At 34.2% G+C, this 13,364-nt stretch overlaps 1 protein-coding gene across 1 annotated transcript; it reads right to left on the bottom strand.

Moving 5' to 3' along the window:
* Positions 1-3,473: 3,473 nt before the first annotated feature.
* On the bottom strand, positions 3,474-6,628 carry LOC111987067 (coniferyl alcohol acyltransferase). Its single transcript, XM_024018763.2, has 2 exons — positions 6,096-6,628; positions 3,474-4,463 (listed from the first exon to the last, which is right to left on the bottom strand). Exons 1-2 carry the CDS (start codon positions 6,534-6,536, stop codon positions 3,489-3,491), a joined length of 1,416 nt encoding a protein of 471 aa, XP_023874531.2. The 5' UTR covers positions 6,537-6,628; the 3' UTR covers positions 3,474-3,488.
* Positions 6,629-13,364: the final 6,736 nt, after the last annotated feature.

The following is a 13,364-nucleotide window of genomic DNA, read 5'->3' as shown; positions in this document are numbered from 1 at the left end:
CTATGGACAAACTCCGAATCAATTCACTGTTATCAAATCAATTATAATAATTATTGTATATGTCTTACAGTTAAAGAAAAATATCTCTTGTTTTTCTCTACTCTCGCACACACTAATTATCTCTCTCAAAAACGGCAACCCTTTGCTCTTTCCTCTCTATTTTCTTCTTCACACACAGCTCTCTTTTGGTTATCTTCTTTTTCTCTATGCGGTTCCCTCTTAGCTGCTATCTCTTTTCTCTTGTGCAGCTCCCTTTTTCTCTATTTTCTATTCCATATGCAACACACCTCAAAACTATAAAAACCTTATTTATATATAACGTAGACGCACACCATAATCCCAATACAAGACAAATAAGGAGTCTTTCAAACCATTAACCATGGTCTCCTATTTCAAATAAGATTAGTTCGTTTGCTTTCCTATGAGTTCACTAACTCCTAAGAGTATTAGCATTTGGTATCTACAAATTATCCTATTTTACCATCTTACAAGTTACTTTCTCTATTATATCATATCATTTTACATGAAAATAGTTATGTACTAAGGGAGAGAGTTAGTATAGGAGATATTTTTGTTAGGGGGAGTGTTTTTATCTTTGAGAGATGTAATGAGGACTTTTTGTATCTTTTCTTTTCTTTTCTTTTTGGATACATTGTTCTTACATTGTGATAGCAAACCTTGTATTCATTCTGTTATAAATATTGAGGTTGTTATTACATTCTTTCACCTATCTCTTCATGTGTTGTTTCCTTTCTCTCTTTATGCACATTCTTCTTATTACTTGTATGCAATCTTTTATTTCTGTTTCACAGTAAGATGCCGTGATGGGTTTTGTTTAAAATGTTTCAGAAATACAGGTTGTCGAATTCTTTCTTGCCATGAACTCTCTTCTTACAAAGTTTTTCAAGAGTTTGTATTAAGATTAAATTTTATTGTATTCAACAAGTAAGTATAAGTTGAGTGATTTATGTTTTCTCTCATATGTTCATTTATTTTTTGTGGTTTTGTCAAGGTTTGCCAAAAAGAGAGATTGTTAGGACATATGTGAATCATGTTAGGAACATATGTTATTTAGAATTGGCTAATCCTTTGACAAAACACATTTTACTTGTAATTGGGTACATCTAGGATGTATTTAATACTTCAAGGAACAAGATTTCAAGTCCAAGTATTGAAACCATGCAAATCTATCAAAAAAATAAGTGAAGAAGTGCTGGATTTTAAAACTCAACAGCTAGCTCAACAGATAGCATCTATCGAGGTTTAAAAGGCCAATTTAGCACGATGCTCGACAGCTGCTCGATAGATAACCTATCTATTGAGATTTATGAAAATCAGTTTTTCAGATCTTATTTCACACCAATCCGTGTATACATATTTAGGCTTTCTTTTCTTACAATCCTAAACATATATAAGAATTATTTTAAGGACCGTCAAAGGTTGCGCAAGTGTAAGGCAAAGTTTTGTTCATGTAAATTGTGACCAGAGACAAAATTTGCCCTAATTCATTTTTCTCTTGAAAAAGCTGCTACGTTTATACGCTGTTGGTTTTGTGACCAAGGAGCTTCGTGATCTTTATCATGTTGATTAACTGAAAAACTTTGCAGCCAACATCTTTCTCAAGTTGGTGAGTAAGCCACGTACTAGGATCCATGCATCGATTGGTTAGTCACGTATTGGGAGCCGTGTATTAAAAATGAGAGATTGTCACTACAGAACAAGTCCAATTGTGTATCGAGGTAAGGGTTCAACTGTAGGTTGGTATAAGATACTAGGATTCCTTTTTGTAACCGCTTGTTGTGATAATAGTGAATTCTCGAGAATGGCAACTTTAAATTCATCCAATGGAGTTTTGCCTCGGTGGTTTTCCCATTCGTAAACAAATCACCATGTCAACTTTATTTTCCGCTGTATATTAACTTAGTTGGTGATTTGTTTGTGCTACTATACGTTTTGCATGTTAATTGAATTAATTAATTAACTTGGCTAAATCAATTGATTAATTTATTACAAGGGCTCAATACATGCTTGGCCTATCATATTTAATAAGAGTTATTAAATAAAGTAACTACCAAGGTAGTTAGAATGTACGTATGATGAAAAGAAAAGAAAGCAGTTTTTTCTCTACAATGAGAAGAAGAAGAACAATATCTTTTAAAAGAACTTTTCTTTGAGAATCAACGTACATAAAGACTGATTAAGAGACTACTCTTCTCGAGCACCAAGTGGAATTGGGATGTTGATTAGAGGTATTCTCAAATCTTGATTTTGAATTTTACTGCATCAAGGTACGCTTTCTATTCTTTGCTCTACAATTCAAGGTTACATGTTATCTCTCATGAATGAAGTAGATCCGTATTTGTTGCTTCCGCTGTGTATTTTGTATGAGATGCAAAACCAGATTTTCCAATAGTTATGACTGAGCAGGAGGCTGATGTATGATAGAGGAACCATTTTTCTACCAAATATTAAAAGCAATTTATCAGGGACGAAATCAGGATTCAAACTTAGAGGGTTCAAAGTTCTTTGCTCAAAGATTTTTAAAAAATTGAAATATCAATACTAGAGGTTGACAAAAATCATTATTAGCATTAATTTTTTAATTATATGTATTTTTTATTTTGAAAAAAAAAATAACAATTTATAATCAAGAGTTTTGTAAGTCAATTGGCACATCCTAATATTTTCAAGGTCTGTCCAAGATTAGTCCGATTCTTTATTCTATTGACATTATAAATTTTTTTTTTTTTTTTAAATTATGTACTCTTTGCACAAAATCCTATAACTAATAACTTCATAATGCTATATATATGGTTAAAAGATTCTTAAAAAAAAAGAAATACAAACAACTATAGTTAAAAGTTCAAATCTATGTCAAGCATTATATTAATAAAACAACTAAAATAATGATTAATAATATCAAGCATTAATATTCAGCGTAAAAAAGGGTAAGACAATTACTGGTGTCTTGAAAAAATAGTAAAACAAAAAATTAAAAGAGATTTATTAAACAATCACATGATAATATACGATAACTTTGAGTCTTTAACTAAATAAATAATAAAACTTTTCCCATTATTACATTAATATAATACAACAAAATAAAAGATAAAGGTTGCGAAGCAAACGATTGTCCACTCTCACTAGGCTTTGAGCACATTTAGAAGGCGTTTGAATAGGAATTATAATTCTTGCTTTTTGCGTTTTTTTTTTTTTTTTTTTTTTTTTTTTTTTTTTTTTTTTTTTTTTTTTTTTTTTTTTTTTTTTTTTATGGTAGAGAGGGAGGAGGAGGGAGGGAGGGATGGAGAAAGAAGCACATTTAGTTACATAAGTACGCATATAACTTCCAAGGTTCCAACCCCACCATTTGAAGCCATCCAAATTGAACAAAGCACGACAAAGTAATTAAATAGCACACCTAATCCTGTATATATATATATATATATAGCTGACAAGAAAATATAATTTAATTATATAATTAAGGCAAATTATTCTTTGTTGGAATGTTGGAGATAATCGAAAGTCAAGGGTCTAAAGAGATGAGCAGCTTCAGTCTCTATCAACTCCACTTGGCCTTTCAAGAGGTGCACGTACACAACCCAGTCACCGTTGCAACTTGGACTTGGCATTGGCATCACATACCCTGAGTCACCTCCCCAAGGAAAATGGTATGACCCAAATATTGGCTTACCCCATCCAAAATCCACCTTTGACTCCGGGAACCTTTGCCCTGATGATACCACAAAAGCTGGTCCATCTTCACTCCCACTACAATATATCTTAGCCAACCCTGGCACTGGACGATGAGACTCCACCCAATCTATGAGCCCCAAGAAATGTTCCTTGCTCACTGCACCATCCAAGAAATCATGAACTTCATTTGCCACATAACTCAATGGATTTTGATCAATCTCATTTACTTCCTTCCCTCCATAAGGAATGGATAGCACATTTCCAAAGTAAGAACCCATGAGTGAAGCTTTGTCTCTATCTCCATCACTTAACCTTGTCCTACCATCCACAACAATGCCCATTTTGGTTACCTTTTTGTCCACATTGTTAAGAATAGCATGTTTAGCAACCATCTTCCACAAGAAGGCACAAAAGGACTCTAGTTTAGTCCTCCTGCAACCATTGGTTGTGGTAGCTAGTGATTGGAGCAGGTTGAGTTGGTCAGCTTTAATGTAGTATATGCGGCTAATAAGACAATCATCACCAGGTTGTGGGTCTTTGGGTGGAGGCAATGAGGTCACTGGAACATACATGTCGCTCAAGGATGGATGAATTGAACCAGGGCGTCTAGGATTGAGTAAAGAACGACGAAAACATGGCACCGTAGAGATGGGTTTAGACTGAGCCATCTCAGCCCATGACACAAGAAATAGGTTGGCCGAGTAGGCGTCTGCAATTCTATGGTCAAACGTGCACGCCACAACCAACCCACCACACTTGAGCTCGGTTGCCTGCATATTCCAAATACAAAACCAAAATGTCAGTATTAGTATTTATTTTTTTACTACGTGCCTTGTCAAACATTTAATATTTGACTAATGCGTCCTCACCAAATTTATGTACTTGTTGCGTTTATTTGGATTGGTTGCTGTTTTAATTTTAACAAGTTATATTGGGTTAGTAGGTTATGACTTCTGGTATATAATAATTAATATCAAAAGGAGCCTTTCTTTTTTAATTAATTTTATTCTTAAATATGATTAATTTATGAATTTTGTTAGTCCTACATATATAATAGATTCCATTTTTTATTACCAAAAAAAAAATCCATTTTTTACAGCTTGTTTTTCTAAATAGTTAATAATAATTAACTATAGCGATATCACGTGTGTGAAAATAATGCCTTACTTTTGACAAATTCAATTAAACTGAGTAAAAACAAAAATATATATATATATATTAATAATAATGTGAAATTTAATTCCTTTTACCAAAAATATATATATATATATATATATTAAATTTTATCTTTAACATAGACTTTATAGCCACGGGAAACCTACACATTATTAAAGGAACACATATTAGTTTCTTGTGTAGGGACGGTACAGCTACACCACAGCGTCTTGCGTCTGACGTTTCTTTTTTATTTTTTAATGAAAAGTGTTTCAGCGCTGAAAAGCACTTTAAATGGATTTGTGCACTGTTTTATGAGACCTACAAATTTCTTTTTTTATCAAAATTTTTATTAAAAATGAGTCTTACAGCACTTTTTATACATTTAAAAATTATTTTATTATAATGTTTTCAGTTTTTAATTTTTAATTTTCACCAAAATAAGCATTATCTAAACAGATCATACATCAAACTTTGATCAGCTGCCTAATTTCGGATTATACTAATAGTTACATTTTTTGTGAATTCTTTTGAAAAAAAGATAGTGTCATTTTGATCCGCCGCCCAATTTCTTGAGTGGGGATGGTACGTCAAACGCATCTTATACGTAAAGATATATTCTTTTGAAAATTCCTCTACTATCAAATACATGCATTCATGCGAGAGTGAAAGTAGTAATACACACACATATACATATTCACACTCCCACGAGATGCCTAAACAAAGACAAGGAATATTTCTGATTTAAAAACAAAGTAATACCACTTCATTAAAAGTGGTTTTAATTAAGATAAAATCTATTTTTGGTTTTGATCTATTAATTTATAAATAGATAATCATAAATAAAATTTTAAAAAAAATAGCATAATGTTTCTTTCAAAGTAGTTTCAAAAACTATTCTCATTTCTTGTTATTTCAGAATCTTAGTTCATCGCAAATACTCTACTGGCTATTAAAATTGAATTGTTTGCATGTAAAATTATGTGGCTAGCATCTCCAAAAACACATTTTAGGGAGAAAATATATATATATATATATACATCCAAAAAAAAGTTTCCAGGATTTTCTACCTTTAAAGAAAAAAAAAAAAGGTTCGTTTGAGATGTGTTAGGGGTTGGAGAAAGATTGACGTTGTTTTATACGCTAAGATAATTTTCGCTTCAGCAGGAGCTAAAAATATTACCGCTATGTGCGTGTGCGTGTGGGGTGTACGTGAATACATTGGGAATAAGAAACACGTGACGAACCTGGACACCGAGCACACCATGCTTCTTCTTGGGCACAAGTTTGCCTTCAATGGTGTCATCAGGGTTATACAAGTCGAGGTCTTTAAGCTCTGCCTCAGCAAAAGCTTCGACAAAGTCCACACCACGGTTATTGCAAAGAATCTCAGGTTCACCAACAGGGTTTGACACCAACTCACCCGCAAAAGCATAGTATGTCACGAGAGCTTGGGCCAAGGCCTTCTTAAGAACCCCAACCATGGAGGGAAAATTATTAGAGAGGTCCTTTCCCAATAAGCTGGTGTTCTTCTTGTAACAGAAAAACACACCCACATCAACTGGGGGTAGAAGCAAGTCTAGGTTGGATAGTGGTAGCCAATGCTCTTGCAGTGGCAGCACTGCAGCCACAACCTCCCTCTTGCTCACTTTCACAATCAACTCTCCTCCTCCTCCTTCTGAACCCATGTTTACAGAGAGAAAGAGAGACAGCAGTAAGAGGCTGTAAGAGAATAGTTTTGAAATATGGTTGATGGGGTTTGATAGGGGAGTGGATATATAGGGGCCCCTGTGTGGGACTGTGCGTGAGATTTTTCCTAATTAATCATTTAGTCAAGGTAGGCTTTTGTAGAATAGAAATGTATTATGTGAAATATCTTGTAGATATTTGTCACAGCATAGAATATCTTATAGATATTAGTTTAGTAGTTCTGTATTGTAGTTTGTATATATAAGTGCTAAGCTACAATAGCATAGAGTGGTAGTGCATTAAACGGGTGTAGTTTATAGAGCATACTTAGTTAGGTATCTGTCATTTGTCATATTTGTATTGGTTGACTTGATTGTTGGTAAGGTAGTTACTCTATTTCTGGTATATAAAGAAGCGCGATCAGATATCTATAATGTGAGCGTTTGGGAATGGCGTCTGCATTTTGCGTTTTGCAATTTTTGCGTTTTCTATTTGTTTTTTTTTTTTTTCACGCGTTTCAGGTGTAATGCGGCTACTATTCATGAACAATAGCCGCGTTATTTGACTTTTCAGCCGGTGACCCAAACACCGTGTACTGTTCACGAGTTCCACAAATCTTACTAACTTTTTCATTAAAAATGGATCCCACGGCACTATTCACATATTTAAAAATTATTTTGCTACAGTGTTTTTAGTTTTCAATTTTTAGCTGTATTCAAACGGACCCAATATATGAAATCATTCACAACAATTCCCTCTCTCTCTCTCTCTCTCTCTCTCTCTCTCTCTCTCTCTCTCTCTCTCTCTCTCTCTGATTCCACCATTGTAGGAGCTTCAAGCTTGTGTCTAATTTCAACATGGTATCAGAGCTAAACTGCTTCAAGAGAATCTTCAAATTCTGGTATTCTCTAAATGTTAGTTCAATCTCTTTCATTTCCTCAGTGCTTTTCTCTGAATCAAGTGGATCGTATGGTTCTTGATTTCTGTTAAATAAAGTTGATCGTATTGTTCTTGATTCTTGCACTGAGTTTTCTTCTCCAAATCAGGGTTTTCTTTCTGTGCTTGATAGCAACTCAAAAATTTTGATTTCTTCTACATTGGCAAATTGTAATTCCTATTATTAAGGTTTTTTTTTTTTTTTTCAATTTTGTGTTTCCTTCTGTACATTGGCAAATTGAAACTTTCTTGGTTAGGATTTTCAATTACCAATTTGTGATTGTTATTGTCCCTTCATCAAGATCTTGAATTGAATTAGTTTTCTCAAGAATCTTGGTTTCTAGCTTTGTTAGCTTCTGTTTGGAATCTGAATCTTGATCAATTTTCTTTTGCTGGATAATTCTTGTTAAGTATGACTAAAAGTTCTTCTAGTGCTTCTGTTCATACTGTCTAGCCTTGGGAAAATGCATCTAGTCCATTTTTCTTGTCTAGTGGAGACAACCCTGGTGTTTCCCTTATTGTTCAACATCTCACTGAGGAGAATTACAATACCTAGAGCAAAGCAGTCCTAATATCATTAAATGATAAGACTAAACTAGGGTTCATTGATGGCTCAATTTCTAAGCCACAATCCATTGACCATCCTCTAGATACACAGCTTGGTGTAAATGTAACAGCACAGTATTAGCTTGGTTGTTCAATTCTGTTTCTAAGGATTTACAACCAAGCATAGTGTATTTCAAGACAACAAGAGAGGCCTAGCTTGATCCACAATACAGGTTTGGTCAAGGCAATGGTCCTAGGATCTTCGAATTAAGGAAGTTAGTTCTTTGACTCAAGAGGATTTAAGTATCAATGCATACTACATAAAGTTTAAGGGTCTTTGGGATGAATTTTCCACCTATAGAACCTGCACTTGTGGACACCATGTGGAGGATTGTACCATGTCATTTTTTATGGGACTGAATGAGACTTATACTGCAATCAGAGGTCAAATTCTTATTATGGATCTCATACCTCCTTTGAGTAAGGTTTTCTCTATTTTGCTTCAAGATGAGAAGCAAAGAAAGGTTAGTGCTGGTAAGAAGGCTTTAACTAAAACAGCAGCTGCATTGGCAGCATTGGGACCCAAGTCTGGTGGTAATGTCAAGAATTTCAATAAGTCAAGGACTAGCAGACCTCAATGCACTCACTATGGTGCCATGAGACGTGTAGTAGATAAGTGTTACAAACTACATGGTTACCCTCCTAAGTACAAGTTCAAGAACAAGTCTCAAACCTTTGCAAGCAATCTGGTTACAACTGAGGATAGTTCTAATGAACCTGTCTCCCTCACTAGAGCTGAGTATCAACAACTGGTTGGTTTGCTGAATTCACAATGTCATTTTGGTACTCACGCCCCACTAGAAGCAAGTTTGGCCACTACTCATCAGGTTGCTGGTATCATAACTCAGCCTCCTCTTGGTTCTCAGCCTCCATTTGGTTCTCAAGATCAAGAGCTGTTAGGCATCTAGTTCTCTCCATCCTTTGAGTATTCAGTTTTTTTCTTCCAGTGTCAATACTTCCCATATAGGCTCCACTAATTGGATTCTTAACAGTGGAGCTACTGACCACATGGTTCATTCTCTTCATTTTTTCTAGTCCATTACTTCTTCAGTTCAGATTTCTATTAGATTACCTAATGGTGATATGGTCAAGGTGACTCATATAGGCACTGTTCAAGTTTCTGCTTCTTTACTCTTAGAGAATGTTCTTTGTATTCCTAGTTTCTCTTTCAACCTTATTTTAATTAGCAAGCTGACCCAAAATTCTTCTTGTTGCTATATATTTCTCTCCAATTATTGTTTTCTCCAAGACTTACAGTATTGGAAAATGATTGGGTTGAGTAAAAAGCAAGGAGGCCTTTATACGTTGCAGTGCACTCCACAGGTCACTCTACTAGATTTTGTTTCTGAGGCTTTGTCAATGTTGTCACCCTATTTTCATGGCAAAAGTGTTAATTCTTGTAATCTTGATTCTTCTGATAGTGCTTTTAGGTTATGGCACTATAGATTAGGTTATTCATCTTCACAAAGATTGACTTTGTTGAATAATATTGTACCTAACATCAAATCTTGCAATAATACTAAGCCTTTTGGTTGTCGCATTTGTCCTTTAGCTAAACAGCACAAATTGCCTTTTACTCATTCTTCTAGCATTTCTTTATCTTGCTTTGATTTGGTTCGTGCTGACATTTGGGGACCATATTCCACTCCTTCCCTGAATGGATCAAAGTATTTTCTTACCTTGATTGATGATCACAGTAGGTGTACTTAGGTATATTTGTTGAAGCACAAGTCTAATGCTTCAACCTTGATTCAATCCTTCTTTCACATTATTTTAACACAATTTAATGTTCCTATCAAAGTGTTTAGTTCAGACAATGGACCTAATTTTTCTCTTTCTTCTTTTTATGCTTCTAAAGGTATCATTCATCAACTGTCATGTGTTGAAACTCCACAGCAAAATGCTGTGGTTGAAAGAAAACATAGGCATCTTTTAAATGTTACTAGAGCCTTAAGATTTCAGGCTAATTTGCCTTAGAAATTTTGGGGAGATTGTGTTTTGACAGCAACATATCTCATTAATAGGTTTCCTAGTCTATTGTTACAAAATCTTACTCCTTATGAGAAACTCTTGGGTCATCCTCCTACCTATAATCATCTTGAATCTTTTGGCTGTCTGCGTTATGCTTCAACCTTAACTAGACATTGAACAAAATTTGATCCTAGAGCTAAAGCGTGCATTTTTATTGGCTATCCTTTTGGTACCAAAGGTTATAAATTGTATGATTTAGCTTCTAAGACTGTTTTCTTGTCTAGGGATGTCATTTTTAAGGAGTTCATTTTTCCTATCAAACATTGGACTTCTAAACCTATCATATCTTCTATTTCCAATTCTTCTCTTATTTTTCCACCTCAGAATTCTGTTCCAGATATTACTCCTACTGTTTTTGCAGAATTTTCCCATCCTTTCTCTTTTATTGATCCTGCTGTTCCCCCAAATGAATTTCCTTTTTTTAATTGTTAATCTCCGGTTACTGTCCCACATTAGGTAACATGCGGTAAGCACAAGGCCATAAGACATGGTATAATGAGATTTACAATTGATCAACTCCATTAAATAACATAAATATTTACATTATTTAGCACTAACATTAAGCGTCAATAATTTCCACGAATCTAGTAACTGGGACAACCTAACATAATGGTTTAGGTAAATGATTTTTTTTTTTTTAAATATTCGAAGCCGAGTATCAACTTATCTTATCAAATTACAAAATAATAGATTAAATAAAACTTAGACATCATAACTTAAGTTCTCAAGTTGAATTCAATCATATTGTTCTATTGATCAATGCATTAAAATTAGTGTAGTCATTTTTTTTTTAAATGAAATTTAACCATATAATTTATTAGTCAACAAAACCACGATAATTGAATTCAATTAGAGAGTCTAACAAACAACACCTAAAATAAATAATAAAAAAAAAGGTTTTGATGGAATAGACATATTCACGAAGCTACATTTCAATTTGTAATTGTCACTTCTTAAAGCATTACAATTAATAGTATTAGTGTAAATATACATAGTTGCTATAATAACTATGTATTTTTAAAATAAAGCAAAGTTACACGTTTACTATAACAATAGTGATTTTTATACAACTTTACAAAATTACATGGCTTTTAATGTTGGTGAATTTTGAGCTTATAATATTTTTTTTCTATTATATAAGAGTGTTTATGCAATTGCTCTTACATTTTAAAACCAAATAAGAATATGCTTAGAATTCAAAAATGATGAAGAATAATAAGAACAAAACACCACAATCATTTTCAAGAGAAATTATAGAGTCCTCTGGTGGACCACGTCACTTATTCACCATTCCACTAAAAAACTTTCACTTGTTTAAAATTGCTGAGTCAGTAATTAATTTCTGTTTAAAAAAATTTTCTAACTAATAATTTTAAACAAGTGGCAATTTTTTAGTAGAATGGTGAACCATATCACTTGTCTACCATGTGGATCTTATAATTTCTCCATTTTCACACACAAGATTATCCTATTAGAAGCGAAACAAACCAGAATTTATATAGACCACATTGATTCCTTTCCACAAATAAATTTGTAACAATAATTAGGGTAGCTCTATTAACGGTTTTGCCTAATGGTTAAGGTCGGTACAAAAAAAAAAAACAAGACAAACAACAATAAAACCGGCAACCGCACGGACTTCTCTCCCTTAACCACTGGACATTAGTCATAACACAAGCTCGTGCTTGTGTGAGAGTGAGTTGAATATCCCTCCATGAATGTTTGAACCCCAAAAAAAAAAATAATCAATAAGGAACAGCCACGCGTCCACCTATCACGTGGGGGTGTGAGATTTGACACTCAATATATTGTACACGTGGTTGGTGAAAATTAAAGTTAGCGGTGACGCGCTAGTTCTGACTGACTCTCAGAGACACTACATGCAGTTGATATATACGCGTGGCTTTGAATGTGCACGTGGCTCTCTCTGCCTTTAAGCCTTTGCCTCCCATCTCGAGATCCTTCTGATATTGACACACCTTTTGTTTCTTCTTTTACTCGAAGCCTAATAAAATAAAGGAGAAATTGTACTTTACCCACTTGCAATTTAACCAGTTTAAATAGTGCTTACTTGTGATTTGAAATTTGTCACTTAATCCACCTGAGGTAACCTCTGTTAAACCCTCATTACCCACTTCTGCCATTTCTGTTAAAAAATCTTCTTTAATATAAGCCAAAATTAAAACCCAAATAAAACCCTAAAAAAAAAAAAAAGAAAGGAGCTCTCTCCCTCTCTCTACCTTGGAGCCTCAAACCCATTTCCTCTATATCAACTTGATCTTCGGCCATGGACTTGGAATCTAACTACGAAATTGCCCCCATTGCTGATTTCATCTACTCCCGCAACTTCAACAGAAGCTTTTAGAGAGATTGCAGAAATTCGGTGTCTTTATTCTTTAATTGGTTGCTGAGAAACTGAAGGAAAGGAAAATAGAAAGTTAATGTGTGTCAGTGAGAATTTAAGTTTGATTAGTTTGCTAGTTTCAGTCGCTTTATTCAAAGTTTTTGGGGAGATTTTGGAAATTTTATTTCCTTATTCTCTGTTTGTTTCCTGAGAAAATGGAGGAAAAGGAATAAAAGGTTACTATATCAGTGAAATTTAAATGTGATTAGTTTACTTGCTTCAATTGATTTCAAACCCGGTTTGGTTTAGGAGGAGTTTTGTTGCGGCAGAGGATCTCCACGAGTGGGACCACGAAGGCTAGGGTTTTGCCAGAGTCGATGGCGGCATCGACGACGACGTCCTTGTAGCTACAGAGTAAGTGGATTGTGGCGGCTTGGACCGGCGTGCAGAACTTGAAGTCGGCTCGAGTTAGGGCTTCAAGAATCGGTTCAAAGAGTGAGGGGTTGAGATCTGTTTCTTCATTCTCTGTTTGTTTGCTGAGAAACTGAAGAAAAGGAAAAGAAAAAATCATAAAGAAGGTGAGGACATTCACGGATTTGGGTTTGGAGGCCAAGGAATTGGTTGAGAAAGTCCCTGTGGCATTGAAGAAAGGTCTCACCAAAGAAGAGGTTTATCCCATTCTCGCTAAGCTCAAGGAGTTGGGTGCCACTATGGTATTGGAATAAAGATTGATTTTTTTTTTTTAATGTTTAAATGTAGAATAATGGTTGTTCTTAGATTAATGAGAAATGAGAAATCCATTAAACCCAAAAAATTTGAACAGATTGCTGGGTGTTTTTTTGTAGATTTTTTTTTTTTTTTTTTACTTGAATATCTGGGTTTTTTTTAGAGAACCCAGCAAAAGAAAGAG

The sequence above is a fragment of the Quercus suber genome, unplaced genomic scaffold (genome assembly GCF_002906115.3).
Source record: "Quercus suber isolate HL8 unplaced genomic scaffold, Cork oak 2.0 scaffold_250, whole genome shotgun sequence".
In the NCBI taxonomy this organism is placed as follows: Eukaryota; Viridiplantae; Streptophyta; class Magnoliopsida; order Fagales; family Fagaceae; genus Quercus; species Quercus suber.
This window is presented reverse-complemented; position numbering and strand designations above follow the sequence as displayed.

Coding starts and splice junctions, on each gene's coding strand:
- LOC111987067 (XM_024018763.2), bottom strand. CDS start 6,536: ATGGGTTCAGAAGGAGGAGGAGGAGAGTTGATTGTGAAAGTGAGCAAG. Junction 4,464..6,095: donor ATGGTGTGCTCGGTGTCCAG/GTTCGTCACGTG, acceptor TGGAATATGCAG/GCAACCGAGCTCAAGTGTGG.